Here is a 15,579-nt window from a genome sequence, read left to right on the forward strand (position 1 = left end):
CCACCTGCCACTAAGAGATATTATTTCTCTTTGGTAGATGGAAAAAATGGAATCAAACTCACTGTCAGTAGCTACAACAGCACATTTGTTATAATATGATGAATCAAGCATTTAGATATTAAATAGTATTGAGGGAGACAGGATCAAATACAGTGGGGCAAAAAAGTATTTAGTCAGCCACCAATTGTGCAAGTTCTCCCACTTAAAAATATGAGAGAGGCCTGTCATTTTCATCATAGGTATACCTCTAACTTGTCCGAGTTTTAAAGAACTGATTTGCAAATTATGGTGGAAAAGAAGTATTTGGTCACCTCATTTTTTGCCCCACTGCGTAATATACAAAGATATTTGTGGCAACTCGATGTGCTTTGTCCACTTTTATTATCGGATTGCTCTGTTAACCAAAGGGAATACCTCAGTTTATTGTATGTTTGACTATAATTTACAAAAAGACTAAAGCATCATTTCTTATCTTTTCTACAATAACTATCAAATGAACAAATGGAGAGTGCTCGCTCAAGTCATGGATCAAGTGACTTAAAGGGCCGTTTTCAAAGAAAACTAAAAGTGTATAAGCAACCAAGGAAGTGAGTCCTACCTGGCCACTGGACAACATTCAGTGACAGTGCACTTGCTGGCATCTCCGGTGGGCAGAGCCCTGATTCAGTAGGGTGAATAAGGGATCTTGTCTCCTCCGTACTTAATGAGAGTGGTGTATCTGTCAGTCATGTCTGGCACATAAAACACCAGGTAGGTCCCATCATGGCTGTCACAGATATCTGCTTCTTGGGCTTCCCCTCTGGGTCCTTCAGGAGAAAACAAAAACTGTTACCTAAATATCAATGCTTTGAATACATTATTGTGTGGTCCACGTTCATGCACTCACAGTGATCTGCACTGCCAGCAGTCCCTCACCTGCATCTTTGGCATCAATGGTGACCTTCACTGGCAGAGAGGTGGGCGCTCCAGTGGTGTTAAGGCCGGATCCACTTGCACGCACCTTGCTGGTATCATGGGTGGGCAGCACCTTCACCTTGTAAGGGCGGACCAAAGGGGAGAGAAGACAACTGGCTGTGGAATACAGTCTCACAAATGAAAGGAGCCTTATTTACAGAACCGAGTAAACCACGCAAAGAGTTTTCCATTTTCAAAGCTGGCCAGAGTGGAACACTGTAACATGTAACACCTAGAAGGTTCAGATGGCTGCAGTACTTTGCTAATTTGGATCAAAAGTTTGGGGGGAAAATGTAATTAAATCAAGTGATTGTAATGCTGTTACTTCCGTTGTGTAGTTAACCATCTATCATTTTAGATGTTTCATTAGCAGCCTGATGAAATTAGCTGTGTAGTTAGCCGACTTAGCTTAGCGCACATGTCTTGTGGCAAGATATATGCACTTAAATGTTTTAAGTCATTGGCTGTTCTGCCAAATTGCCACCAACCTGCAACTTTGTGAGCTGACTGTTTCGCGATTTTTGTGTTTTAGACAACAAAAATAAAAGAAAAAGATGTACAGATCCAGGCTTTTCCTTTACTGTGGTAGTCGCATAGAATGACGTCACTGACACTGGTTTAATATGAAAACAAACTTTGCAAAAAAAAGAAAGAAGAAGAAGTGAGTCGGCGTGTCATCTTTATCGAGCACCATACATGTTTTGCCTCACATTAAAATTATTAGTTTTCCTTTTCAAAAATAATTTATATTCAGAGAAGTCAAATATAGCAAATTTGCACGGCTTCCACGGCGGGCAGGTGGCGCAGAACACTTGCCGGCCCCTGGCAACTTGAAGCACAGACAGGCCCTGGTTCGAGCCTCGGCTCGAACACACTCACTGAGTTCAGGTCCTATCTGTGTCTTCAGTCTGCTAGGGGGATTCCTGGTCTGCGCAGGGAATCCCAATCCTTTTCTTTTCTTTTTTGGGGTGTTGGGGCCTGTATTTACAAAGCTGGGACTATCTCCGTTGTCATGGCTACCAAGAACAACGCCAGCTTGGGGGAGAGCGGAGAGCCGATAAGCAAACACTCATTCATCCTTTCTCCTCTTTCGTTTCACAGCTGCTGCGGTGGGAAACGCTGGGACTTGTGTGGCTATGCAGTTTTTGCATTGTTGGGAACTTTTAAGGACCAGCCTTGAATTTTACAGATTTGATAAGTGAAGCCTGGATATATAGTGAAGAGAGCTGGGATAATCTGGACAGAATCTGCAGGCTGCATCTCCAAATCACAAGTGGCTTTAGATCTGACTCTTACAGACAGGCATGCATGTCTCAGGGTGATTACACACTAACACATTGTGATTAATCACACACATTTGTATACATTTTATTAACAAGATAATAAAAAAACACTATACAAAATGTGTTTTTGTGACAGGCCGCTAGTAACAAAGTGCTCTCAAGGTTAAATACACATACCGGTAGACATTGAGGGCTAGCAGGAGGGACCATGCGCTTACCTGCTGCTCTCTGGCAGGTAGCTCCATGCCCTCCTGGGTTTTAAATGCACCTTAGAACACACATGCATCAACACTACAATGAGCGGGTGGAGGGAGGTTTGGAGTCTTCCCTCACCCCCATTCTCTGCGACCTGCTCCGCGTCTTTTTGTTCTTCCAAACTGCTCCCGGTACTCCGGCCGGTGCCGTAATTAACCGTTGATCATGCTTGAGAATATTTTAATTGTTATAGGAGGATGAACTCTGATGATGAAAGCCCACGCCTCAGAGAAACCCGGAATGGAGTTTCTTACAGTTTCCAAACCAAAGAAGATAAGATGAAGCATAATCACAAGCAAATCATAATTCACGTCGGCAGTAATGACACCCGGTTACGCCAATCGGAGGTCACTAAAATCAATATTGAATCGGTGTGCAACTTTGCTAAAACAATGTCGGACTCTGTAGTTTTCTCTGGTCCCCTCCCCAATCAGACCAGGAGTGACATGTTTAGCCGCATGTTCTCCTTAAATTGCTGGCTGTCTGAGTGGTGTCCCAGAAACGATGTGGGCTTCATAGATAATTGGCAAACCTTCTGGAGGAAACCTGGTCTTGTTAGGAGAGACGGCATCCATCCCACTTTGGATGGAGCAGCTCTCATTTCTAGAAATATGGACAAATTTATTAAACCCCCCAAAATATGACTATCCAGAGTTGGGACCAGGAAGCAGAGTTGCAGTCTTACACGCCTCTCTGCAGCTTCTCTCCTCCTGCTACCCCCCCAAAAACCCATCTCCATAGAGACTGTGTCAGCTTCCAAAAAGACAAAAAACAAACTAAAAACCAGCAACAAACGACTTAAACATAAACAATTACAAAGAAAGAACAATACAGTATCCACATCTGAACCAAAGAGTAAAACAGTGAAATGTGGATTATTAAATATTAGGTCTCTCTCCTCCAAGTCTCTGTTAGTACATGACTTAATAATTGATCAACAAATTGATTTACTCTGCCTTACAGAAACCTGGTTGCAGCAGGATGATTATGTTAGTTTAAATGAATCAACACCCCCGAGTCATTCTAACTACCAGAAATCTCGAAGCACAGGCCGAGGGGGCGGTGTGGCAGCAATTTTTCACACCAGCCTATTAATTAATGAAAGACCAAGACAGACTTTTAATTCATTTGAAAGCCTGATGCTTAACCTTGTCCACCCCAGCTGTGAAACTCAGAAACCAGTCTTACTTGTTATCATCTATCGTCCACCTGGGCCTTACGCAGAGTTTCTGTCTGATTTCTCAGACTTTATATCTAATTTAGTTCTGAGCTCAGATAAAATAATTATTGTGGGTGATTTTAACATCCATGTAGATGCTAAAAATGACAGCCTCAACATGGCATTTAATCTGTTATTAGACTCAATTGGCTTCTCTCAAAATGTAAAAGAACCCACCCACCACTTTAATCACACTCTAGATCTTGTTTTAACATATGGCATAGAAACTGAACATTTAACAGTGTTTCCTGAAAACCCTCTCCTGTCTGATCATTTCCTGATAACATTTACATTTACAATAATTGATTACACAGCGGTGGAGAGTAGACTTTATCAAAGTAGATGTCTTTCTGAAAGCGCTGTAACTAAGTTTAAGAATATAATCCACCCACTGTTATCATCTTCAATGCCCTGTACCAACACAGAGCAGAGCAGCTATCTGAACGCTACCCCAACAGAGGTCGATTATCTTGTTAATAATTTCACCTCCTCACTACGTACGACTCTGGATACTGTAGCTCCTGTGAAAACTAAGGTCTCTAATCAGAAGTATTTGACTCCGTGGTATAATTCTCAAACACGTAGCCTAAAGCAGATGACTCGTAATCTGGAGAGGAAATGGCGTGTCACAAATTTAGAGGATCATCATTTAGCCTGGAGAAATAGTTTGCTGCTTTATAAGAAAGCCCTCCGCAAAGCCAGAACATCTTACTATTCATCACTGATTGAAGAAAATAAGAACAACCCCAGGTTTCTCTTCAGCACTGTAGCCAGGCTGACAAAAAGTCAGAGCTCTTGTGAGCCAACCATCCCTTTAACGTTAACTAGTAATGACTTCATGAACTTCTTCACAAATAAAATTTTTATCATTAGAGAAAAAATTACCAATAATCATCCCACAGATGTAATATTATCTACAGCTACTCTTAGTACCATTGATGTTAAGTTAGACTCTTTTTCTCTAATTGATCTTTCTGAGTTAACTTCAATAATTACTTCCTCCAAACCATCAACGTGTCTTTTAGACCCCATTCCTACAAAACTGCTCAAAGAAGTCCTGCCATTAATTAATTCTTCGATCTTAAATATGATCAACCTATCTCTAATGATCGGCTATGTACCACAGGCCTTCAAGCTGGCTGTAGTTAAACCTTTACTCAAAAAGCCATCTCTAGACCCAGCAGTCTTAGCTAATTATAGGCCAATCTCCAACCTTCCTGTCATATCAAAAATCCTTGAAAGAGTAGTTGTCAAACAGCTAACAGATCATCTGCAGAGGAATGGTTTATTTGAAGAGTTTCAGTCAGGTTTCAGAGCTCATCACAGCACAGAAACAGCTTTAGTGAAGGTTACAAATGATCTTCTTATGGCCTCTGACAGTGGACTCATCTGTGTGCTTGTCCTGCTAGACCTGAGTGCAGCATTCGATACTGTTGACCATAATATCCTATTAGAGCGATTAGAACATGCTGTAGGTATTACAGGTACTGCACTGCAGTGGTTTGTATCATATCTATCTAATAGACTCCAATTTGTGCATGTAAATGGAGAGTCCTCTTCACACACTGAGGTTAATGATGGAGTTCCACAGGGTTCAGTGCTAGGACCAATTCTGTTTACATTATACATGCTTCCCTTAGGCAGCATCATTAGAAGACATAGCATACATTTTCACTGCTATGCCGATGACACCCAGCTCTATCTGTCCATGAAGCCAGATAACACACACCAATTAGTTAAACTGCAGGAATGTCTTAAAGACATAAAGACCTGGATGGCCGCTAACTTTCTGCTTCTTAATTCAGATAAAACTGAGGTTATTGTACTCCGCCCTGAAAATCTTAGAAATATGGTATCTAACCAGATTCTTACTCTGGATGGCATTACCTTGGCCTCCAGTAACACTGTGAGGAACCTTGGAGTCATTTTTGACCAGGACATGTCCTTCAAAGCACATATTAAACAAATATGTAAGACTGCTTTCTTCCATTTGCGCAACATCTCTAAAATTAGAAATATCCTGTCTCAGAGTGACGCTGAAAAACTAGTTCATGCATTTATTACTTCCAGGCTGGACGACTGTAATTCATTATTATCAGGATGTCCAAAAAACTCACTGAAAAGCCTTCAGCTAATCCAAAATGCTGCAGCAAGAGTACTGACAGGGACTAGAAAGAGAGAGCATATTTCTCCTGTTTTGGCTTCCTGTTAAATCCAGAATTGAATTCAAAATCCTGCTCCTCACATACAAGGTCTTAAATAATCAGGCCCCATCTTATCTTAATGACCTTGTAGTACCATATCACCCTATTAGAGCACTTCGCTCTCGCTCTGCAGGCCTACTTGTTGTTCCTAGAGTATTTAAAAGTAGAATGGGAGGCAGAGCCTTCAGTTTTCAGGCCCCTCTTCTGTGGAACCAGCTTCCAGTTTGGATTCGGGAGACAGACACTATCTCTACTTTCAAGATTAGGCTTAAAACTTTCCTTTTTGCTAAAGCATATAGTTAGGGCTGGACCAGGTGATCCTGAATCCTCCCTTAGTTATGCTGCAATAGATGTAGGCTGCCGGGGGATTCCCATGATGCATTGAGTTTTTCCTTTCCAGTCACCTTTCTCACTCACTATGTATTAACAGACCTCTCTGCATTGAATCATATCTGTTATTAACCTCTGTCTCTCTTCCACAGCATGTCTTTTATCCTGTCTTCCTTCTCTCACCCCAACCGGTCGCAGCAGATGGCCGCCCCTCCCTGAGCCTGGTTCTGCCGGAGGTTTCTTCCTGTTAAAAGGGAGTTTTTCCTTCCCACTGTCGCCAAAGTGCTTGCTCATAGGGGGTCATATGATTGTTGGGTTTTTCTCTGTATCTATGAAGCGCCTTGAGGCGACTTTTGTTGTGATTTGGCGCTATATAAATAAAATTGAATTGAATTGAATTGAAGCATACCTGCGCAGCGGTGGGTGATGAGGAGAGGCCGCAGCGTGTCTGTCTTAAAGTGCAAGTTTGTGACAGTTTAAAGCTTAACAAGCTAAGACGCCAAACATCCAGAGCACAAAGACAAGTCAGAGGGCTTTTTCAGACACACACTTCTAAACCGTCGTGCTCAACAGTGTCTCTGCTAAAACTGCGTCTGTGCTCTACCCCTGTAAAGTTGCCTATCGAGTGCTTAATGATAAGGTGCATGGTAGCTGCTTTCCTCTGCAGGTGGATGAAGCCACTGATAGTGACAAAGGAATGACTTCTCTGGTGTATGCCTTATACCAGGGGTGTCAAACTCAAATACACAGTGGGCCAAAATTCAAAACTGGAACAAGGTCGCGGGCTAACATTAATATTTATTGAAAAAAAAAATCTTCCTCCAGATTTAAGAATGAATCTCTTCTTATGGACTCAAACAAGTTTTGCTGAAAAACTGAATATGGAACAAGCAAAGTTTAATACTAAACAATATGTATATTAGTTGTATAATACCAGTAGGCCAGCTCTAATAATAATTTGGTACAATTACATTTGGCCCGCGGGCCAGAGTTTGACACCTATGCCTTATACTGTCATCACTGCCACCCTGCTGCAACTGACTGAAGAATCCTGATGCCAGGCTGAGCATGCATGACGCATGATCCCGCGTGATCCCTTGCATGACCATCTGTGTTAGATTTGTATTGTTGATTGTCATTTATGCTTAGAAATATTTACTTATATATGCTTAGAGTTTTGTAATTAGTTGTAGATTGGTAGAGGTTTTGATCCTTGATAGTCTGCAAACTTTGTGTGTATTAGACAGCACTTTGGGAGCATGAGAGGTCATACCGTGTCTTATTGTTTTATGGTAGGATTAACGTAGTTGCGTCTGTTCTAGTCTAAGTGCTCTTTGTTTAGATGAACTGCAGGACTTCCTCACCGTGTTATCTAGGATGAACCATCTAGGGTGAGGGGGAGGCTACCCTCTTCCTGACCAAGGATGTTTGACCCTTTGATCAGCAGTCCACACACACACACACACACACACACACACACACACACACACACACACACACACACACACACACACACACACACACACACACACACACACACAGGCAAGGTACTCTTTGTGTGTATGTAGACGTCATATGTTAATGAACTTATGCATATTCATGTAACCTCAATAAAAGAACAGTGGTACGGGAGAACGGACGAGAGCAACTGGGGTCAAGCGAAGGAACGGTGCCTGTCCGGTTCTCTCCCGTGCACGAGAAACATGAAGAAGCTTGCCTACTTGTGTCTTGCTTTGCAGTGTAATTATATTGTCTTCAACGTTCCAGCGGATGGGTTCAAGCTACAAACCTATCAATCTGACTGTTCTTGGTGGAAGTGACTTGACAGAGCTATCGAGATGAAGTTCTCTAACCTGTACAACAACCTGGCCTGTGGCAGTTTGCGTGTCGCCTCCACATTGCCAGAGATCACTAGCATATCCAGACACTTCCTTGGCCAGCATTTAGTGTTGATGTCTTTCCCACTGAATATGCCTGGGTAATTTTGGGCTGGCATGTTCATTAGAGGCAACCAGAACCCATTGCAGCTGGATGCTGCATTTATCTATGAATGGAAAGAAATTGCTCAACAACAGATCTGCAGTCTGTGCTCAGACAGGTGACTGCTTGCACCTGTCTGAGGTAATACTGTCAAGCACCGTCATTATAACAGTCTTGTACTATACATACAGTGTATATATGTGTTTTGTTTCTTTCTTTCTTACTACTATTGTACATCAGTAAAGTGCAGGAGCCCATTTTTCCAACTAGATAAAAGTCTAATACAACCCAAGAAAACAGCTTAGCCATGAATCACACTTTGTAATATCTGTTTGGATATTACAAAGTGATTTTATTAAACAAAATGGCCTATTAAGGTTAAATATGAGCTAAATATGATATTGTAGTCCATTCGTAAGAGTGTTTTGAAGTGCTTATTTTACTAGGTGACCTCTGTGAGGCAAACATACAAAATGCTGTATGCTATCTGTGAGGCTCATATGCAATTTCTTAAATCCAAATCAAATCAAAACAAAGCTTTTTTTTATGCAATGAAAGGTTCATTAAAACAATGTAAATATACATTTCAAAACAATTCATGGCAACAGTTGCCAAGTCATGATGATGTCATGGGCTCCATTCCCCAAATTCCTCAGTTAGGTTTGATTTTGTGATCTGAACACTTCAAGACAAACTGCAGACAAAAAAAACTAAGAAAAGCAGTCACAAAACTCAAGATGAGTGAAGAAGGCCAGCTGCCATACAAGTCGAGCTCAGTGTATAATGAACTCCGTTTGGAGGGACAATTTTGTGATGCAATCATCAAAGTGGAGGATGTTGAATTTCCGGTCCACAGGATCATCCTATGTAACTGTACGCCGTACTTCAGGTGAGTTGCTTACCTGATAATGTGAAGGACAGTTGACTGATTTATACCTGTGAAAAATGTAATTCATGGTCTTAGTTGGTGAAACAGTGCCAACCAAAAGGAACAGGTTGAATCATAAAACTTTTCTGATAGAAAGACTTTGTCACGGTCAACTGACAGATACACCCAAAACATAATGCAAACATTTGCAGATTTCATCATTACCTTCACAGAGCTCCAGATTCCACTTCAGTAAATGTGCCATTTAAAAAGCACTGTGAATCACTTGGTGATTGTGTGAAGTCTAATTGAAGTGTTTTATTAAGTTACATTAATATCTTCCCCACTGTTATTGAGACAGTAAGACACACCAGACTTCCTGATACTAAAAAGGTTGAACTGTGTTATACAGTTATACGCTGAGCAAAAGTTTTGAGTTGCCTCTCATTTTTTTATATTTTGCTTTGAAACAGATGATTTTTTAAAAGTCTACTTGAGCAATAGTGTTTTTTTGAAGACTTATAAAGGTTTCGTTTGGACGATTTTCACACTTTTTAGTCCAGTGCTTGTACCCGATCATTTTCAGAGGAATGGTTTCCTCATCCTCATCAGAAATGGTTTCATGGTTCATGTAAAACCTGTTAAAACCAATAAATAAATGTTAAGAAAAAAGAAAAGAAAAGAAATGGTTGTGGAAGGGAAACCGAGACTGTAATTAAGCAACATGCACTGGAACTTCCATAAGGAAAGGAAACAGACTGAGGTATGCCAAATTACGCAATAACTAGACTAAATATCAGGGTAAACTGGCCCTATGGAGTTGATTTCAATATTTGTCATAGAGGTACAACAGTGAGTGTTTAGAGTTAACTTTAAAGCACGGTGGAGGCTCTGTCATGGTGTGGGACTGCATTGTGTTTGGCAATAGCTTCATAAACATGCTGCCAATGTAATAAAGACATTGAAAACCCAACAATCAAGTGCACTAAACATGTACAAACTCTGTTTTGGAGTTACTTGGAGTACTTGTGCATGACATAGTTTATTATCTTGTTGCCTCCACACCTTTTAATATTCTCTACTCTGTCTCCATCTCTACCCTCAGGGCTCTTTTCACCCACTGCAGCGACCCAGACAAACAGGTCTTCAACATACCTGGCTTGTCTTCTGAGATGATGGCACTCATCATTAACTTTGCATACACCGGCTCAGTTTCCATAACGGGGGAAAATGTAGTGGAACTTCTCATGGCAGCTGATCAATTCAATGCAATGGACATTGTGAAACTCTGCTCTGACTTCCTCGGGGAGCAACTGTGCCCAGAGAACTGCGTTGGCATTTGGCAGTTCACAAAAGTATGCTTATCACCCGAACTACGCACCAAGGCCTACCACTACATCATCAGTAACTTTGAGCAGGTTGTTCTTGAGGAGGAGTTCCTGCAGCTAACTGTGGAGGAACTTGCTGACATCCTTGATAGAGAGGACCTCAATGTGCAGTTGGAGACCACTGTGTATGAAGCGCTTACAAAGTGGATTAGCCATGTACCTGTACAACGGAAACAACACCTCACCGCTCTGTTGTCCAAGGTCTATAAACTTTCATTACTACATTTAGTTTGGACTTAAATCTTCAGCATTTAAGTCATAGATTGAGTCGATCCATCTGGGTATAAGGATGCTTTAATATCTTGAGATGTTGCTCTTTTCAGGTGTAGCCAAACCACATTTAAGAAATTCTCTTCAAGAGCATTAAAACCGTATCAGATCTCTACACACATACTATAGAATAAATTATATTTATTAAGTATAGTTGCTAGGGCTATGACTAAAAACTGTCCCTGTTGACGAAAAGGCTAATGGTGTCTGACTTTGGTCGCTCTCTTGCTAGCAATAAGAAAATTAAACAACATTAGGAGCATTATCCTAAAGAAGCTTGAGTTTACTAAAACTGATGTAGTTGAAATTCATAGTCACATTCTCTTCTGTCATCTCTCTATAGGTCCGACTGGGATTGATGACGTCAGACTACCTAAAGGACAATGTGCTGTCTAGTGAGCTGGTGGAGGCCAATTCTGAGTGCCTGTCCATGATAAGTAATGCCATCTTAGACATACATGATCTAGGAAGCAGACCCTTCATGTCTGCCTTGTATCACCCTCTTGCTCGTCCCCGCCTGCCTCATTCCATCCTGCTGGCCATTGGGGGGTGGAGTGGTGGTGAGCCAACTAACGGCATCGAGGCCTACGATTGCCGGGCTAACCGCTGGGTCAACGTAACGAACAACCTCGAGTGTCCTCGTGCTTATCATGGAGCCGCCTTCCTCAACGGGTACCTCTACTCCGTTGGTGGCTTCGACGGGGTGGAGCATTTCAACAGCGTCCGTAGGTTTGACCTGACCACTCACGCCTGGAATGAGGTGGCGCCCATGCACTCCCGCCGCTGCTATGTGAGCGTGACTGTGTTGAACGGGTTCATCTATGCCCTGGGAGGCCACGACGGGCATGTACGACTCAGCAGTGCAGAGCGCTATCAACCTGAAATCAACCAGTGGAGTCTTATTGCACCGATGCACGAACAGAGGAGCCACGCCAGCTGCACAACACTTAACAACCGGGTGGGTGAAGTAAAACAGTAGCAGAGAAATAGAGTAGGGTCTAAGGCACACAGGCCTAGAGACCTGTCAGAAACCTTTGGTAACAACCAGTTGCTAGGGGAAAATGTGTACTCCTCAGCTGGTTAGGCAGTGGTTGTATGAAAGACTCTACAGATTTCTACAGCAAATAGTTTGAGTATTTGCAGTAAGTCAGAGTACTCCATGCAAACCTCAACAGTCTGCTTACGACCAAAGGAAACACAAGGAGGCTTGTGGTGCAAAACCTTCCTGGTTACAATTTCACAGTAGTGACAGCCATCAACCTCCAGCAACCACTTGCCAACCAGTCAGGGAATACACATTTTTACAGTGAAGCGAGGTGCAAGATAGGTCACAAACTGGTTTCTATGTTCATGTTTTCAAATTTAAAAGTATAGTTTAAAAAGTTGAAAAATATACTAATATATATCTATTTTGTTTCTAACTGATCACAAGTGCATCTTTGCATTTATGTACAGTACTTTAGTTGAGTTGACTTGTCAACTAAAATATAACAGATATTAAAAAAATTGTAAAACACACACATTTGTTAATTGTCATATTTTTCAGTTGGACACTTGGGTACTGAGTATCGGTCTTACTTCACAAATGATGTGGAAACATTTCACTTACAGGTAACATTGTTTCCAACTGAAATCTAAGAAATGTAAAAATTTTTAATGTCCCTTTTTTGTTTTCAGATTTACATTTGTGGTGGACTCAATGGCAACGAGTGTCTGCAGACAGCTGAATATTACAACCCAGAGAGCAACCAGTGGACGATGATCAGTCCCATGAACAGCCGCCGCAGCGGGATAGGTGTCATTGCATATGCGGATCATGTCTTTGCAGTAAGACCACAAAGTAGTGCTGACACTCACGTAACATACAAATCAAATCTGTAATGTGCTTTGATCAGCAAGGTTTAACACAGATTTGGCTGACACAGAATTTGGCTAACTTTGTTTTGTATTTATCAATGATCAGATTCCTATCCTGACCACAGGTTCAGAGAAGGCATTCTTACTCATTCTATGTATTAATTTAACTGATTAGTGATGTCTCTGCCTCTCTTTTTTTTTTCATGTGCCTCATTCCCAAAATGTTGTGTCTTTGATGATTTCACATTTCACTCAGTACAACAGAAATACTTATTCAAAACCAACATTGTCATCCTCATCGTTCCATAGAGGACATATGTTAGAGACAATTTCAAACTTATCCTGCAATACCTTTAGAAAAATGAGGGAATAAGCCAAGTGATTAGAACTCATCCTCTGGGGACGGTAGGCATTTTAGCTGTAAATTTATCTTGCTATTTGCCTTAAAACCACTTATTTAGTTGTTTTGCAGCTGCACCCTTTGGTAAAAAGCAAAGATTTTAGTCTCACCTTCTGAGACACACTTCTTTATTTAGCTAGCTACCGTTTAGTATTTATTTTCTATTCAGACTAAGTCTCTATTCAAAAAAAGGAAAAGTTATCATCAGCAGAATGCAGTGACCTTACCCTGGTGCTGACCTCAGGGTCTTTGATCAGGCTTATAGGCACCAAGGCCTGTCAGGGCTATTTTAATCTGTTATAGGAAGAAAGGACTGGAACTCAATGTTCCTTTTTGGACTAAAGGCAAAAGAGCTGTGAAGACATTTATACTGAAAACACAAATACTTTTTGTCGAGGGCTATTCATCTTTGTTGATAATAGCGTGGTGTAATAGACAACAGCACTTTAATAGCTGTAGTTGAGGCTTGAGTGAAAAAAGGTCTCATACAGACTTCCACAAGAGCTGGCTTCTACTTTATTTTACTTTCTCCTTTTAATTCAGAAGTCATTTTCACACACCACTGCACCCTGATCTTTTCTAGACATTCCCAACAAATGCGGGCCTGTGAAAATGCAAATACTGGGACGTTAATGGGCCTTTTTTAAACAACTTTTATGTGTAAACTCCATATAACAGCATGAGAATATGTCAGGTAGCTGTTCGCTTTATCCAGGTAAAACCCTAAACCAATCAGAGTATTTCCAGTAGTCAGATCACACCTAAGGTAAACAATTTCCTTGTATCTGCTACATATTAAGGGCAACTTTGGACAATATTGCAACTTAATTCTTCCGTCACTTTCTGGAGTATCTGTGCAAAAGCAGCTAAAGACATATAGCAGGTGCATTTTCTTACAGGGGTACGGTGAAGCTGGTTACACTTACATTCAATCATTTGAGCCACGTATTTACTTTTAGGTTGGTGGCTTCGATGGAAACAACTATCTGCGCACCGCTGAGGCTTACAACCCGCATACCAACACGTGGAACCTCGTGTTCTCTATGCTGACCCCCCGCAGCAACTTTGGCATTGAGGTAATTGATGATCGCCTCTTTGTCGTCGGGGGTTTCAACGGCTTCACCACCACTTCGGACGTCGAGTACTACACCGCTTTAACCAATGAGTGGTATGAGGCGTGCGACATGGATATTTTCCGCACAGACTTGAGCTGCTGTGTGATGTCCGGACTTTCCAACCTGACTGAGTACACCTTTCCTCGTGACTTCCTGCCAGTTGAAAACGTTCTACAATTAGCAATGGAGTCAGCAGAGTCCACGTAAAATCTTTAAAGTGCAGTACTGCCATGTGTCAACATGTGAGTCTCCAACATGAAGGACTGAAATAAATCTTTAGAGCATTAAACTGCTGGTGAACTGGACATTTTATGTATGTATCTCAAAAACTTTCAGTAGGAGAGCCTGCACTGTAGATACTGGGTTTTATTAAGAGAATGCAATTGCAACAATAACAAATTGAAAAGATTTTTTCATTCCCTGTAATGTATGGCTGCTGAGCAGCCATACCAGACATGCACACAGGGTGACCAGATCACAATAAGCCGCATGTCGGACTTTTCAACTCTTGCTAGGTAAACACCATAAGAATAAAGGGAAGTTTTCACTCTCCCTTGTTATTTCAGCTGCGGTTCTGTCTGGTAACAGTCTATAGGTTTGAGTAAGGATGTATCCAATATTTTACAGTTGTACTAGCCAATACCCAATAAAGCAATTCTTACTTTTATACTAAACTAGTCAGTCTCAGCTTAGTCAATTTACTCTTTCACAGTAGAGCCTATTTTCTGAATAGTCTTCTGTCTAAACTCAAGATTAAAAAAAAAAAAAAATCTTAAAATTAACTAAAAGCGAGGCTGTCTCTGCACTGCACAAACCAAACACAAAATGTCGGCATGTTAGCCAATATTATCGTGCACCCTTAATTATAACACTGGGCTAACCTGGCCAAATTACAAACAAAAATCAATCACAACCAACATGGACTGTAGTAGCCGTGGAACGAGAGAGGAAGTCCTTTCCTATAGTCCATCTGACCATATTGGCTTTACTGGCCAATAAAAGCAGTCCACTCAGCCATGCTCTTCTTGTAAGATGATGTGAGATCTCTCTCATGGATTTTGTCCAAGAGAACCTCCGTCTGTATGACGGAAAGCAGAGTGGCTACACACTTTGGGTATGTAAAGTGAAGGGTGTAATAGTAGGCCATAAGGTATAAAGCACCCTCTGTAACCAAGTCTTTTGGAAATGTGGTTATTGGCACATCTCCTACCGCTAGGATGCAGTTGGATGGACTCACAATCAGGACTGGGCAGGAGAGAGGACGTTTCATCAGATAGGTATTAGGGTCTTCTTGGTCCTTTAACACATAACACAGACATACTTTTGTAAGGATGATGCACTTTTGTTTCAAACACATAACTAAAGCTAAATTACAACAAAAGTTGAGGTTCTGAGAAAACACATCTGAAATTGCTACTTTTAATTATTCTCGATGGAATTACTGTTCACATCTGTC

General features: G+C 41.3%; 1 protein-coding gene across 1 annotated transcript; it reads left to right on the plus strand.

Annotated features, from left to right (window-relative positions):
* Positions 1–8,847: 8,847 nt before the first annotated feature.
* LOC308404797 (kelch-like protein 10) lies at positions 8,848–15,042 on the plus strand. Its single transcript, XM_080895022.1, has 5 exons — positions 8,848–9,114; positions 10,199–10,682; positions 11,095–11,709; positions 12,429–12,578; positions 13,968–15,042. Exons 1-5 carry the CDS (start codon positions 8,963–8,965, stop codon positions 14,328–14,330), a joined length of 1,764 nt encoding a protein of 587 aa, XP_080751148.1. The 5' UTR covers positions 8,848–8,962; the 3' UTR covers positions 14,331–15,042.
* Positions 15,043–15,579: the final 537 nt, after the last annotated feature.

Source organism: Rhamphochromis sp. 'chilingali' (assembly GCF_963969265.1).
Source record: "Rhamphochromis sp. 'chilingali' genome assembly, chromosome: 10".
NCBI classification, from domain to species: Eukaryota; Metazoa; Chordata; class Actinopteri; order Cichliformes; family Cichlidae; genus Rhamphochromis; species Rhamphochromis sp. 'chilingali'.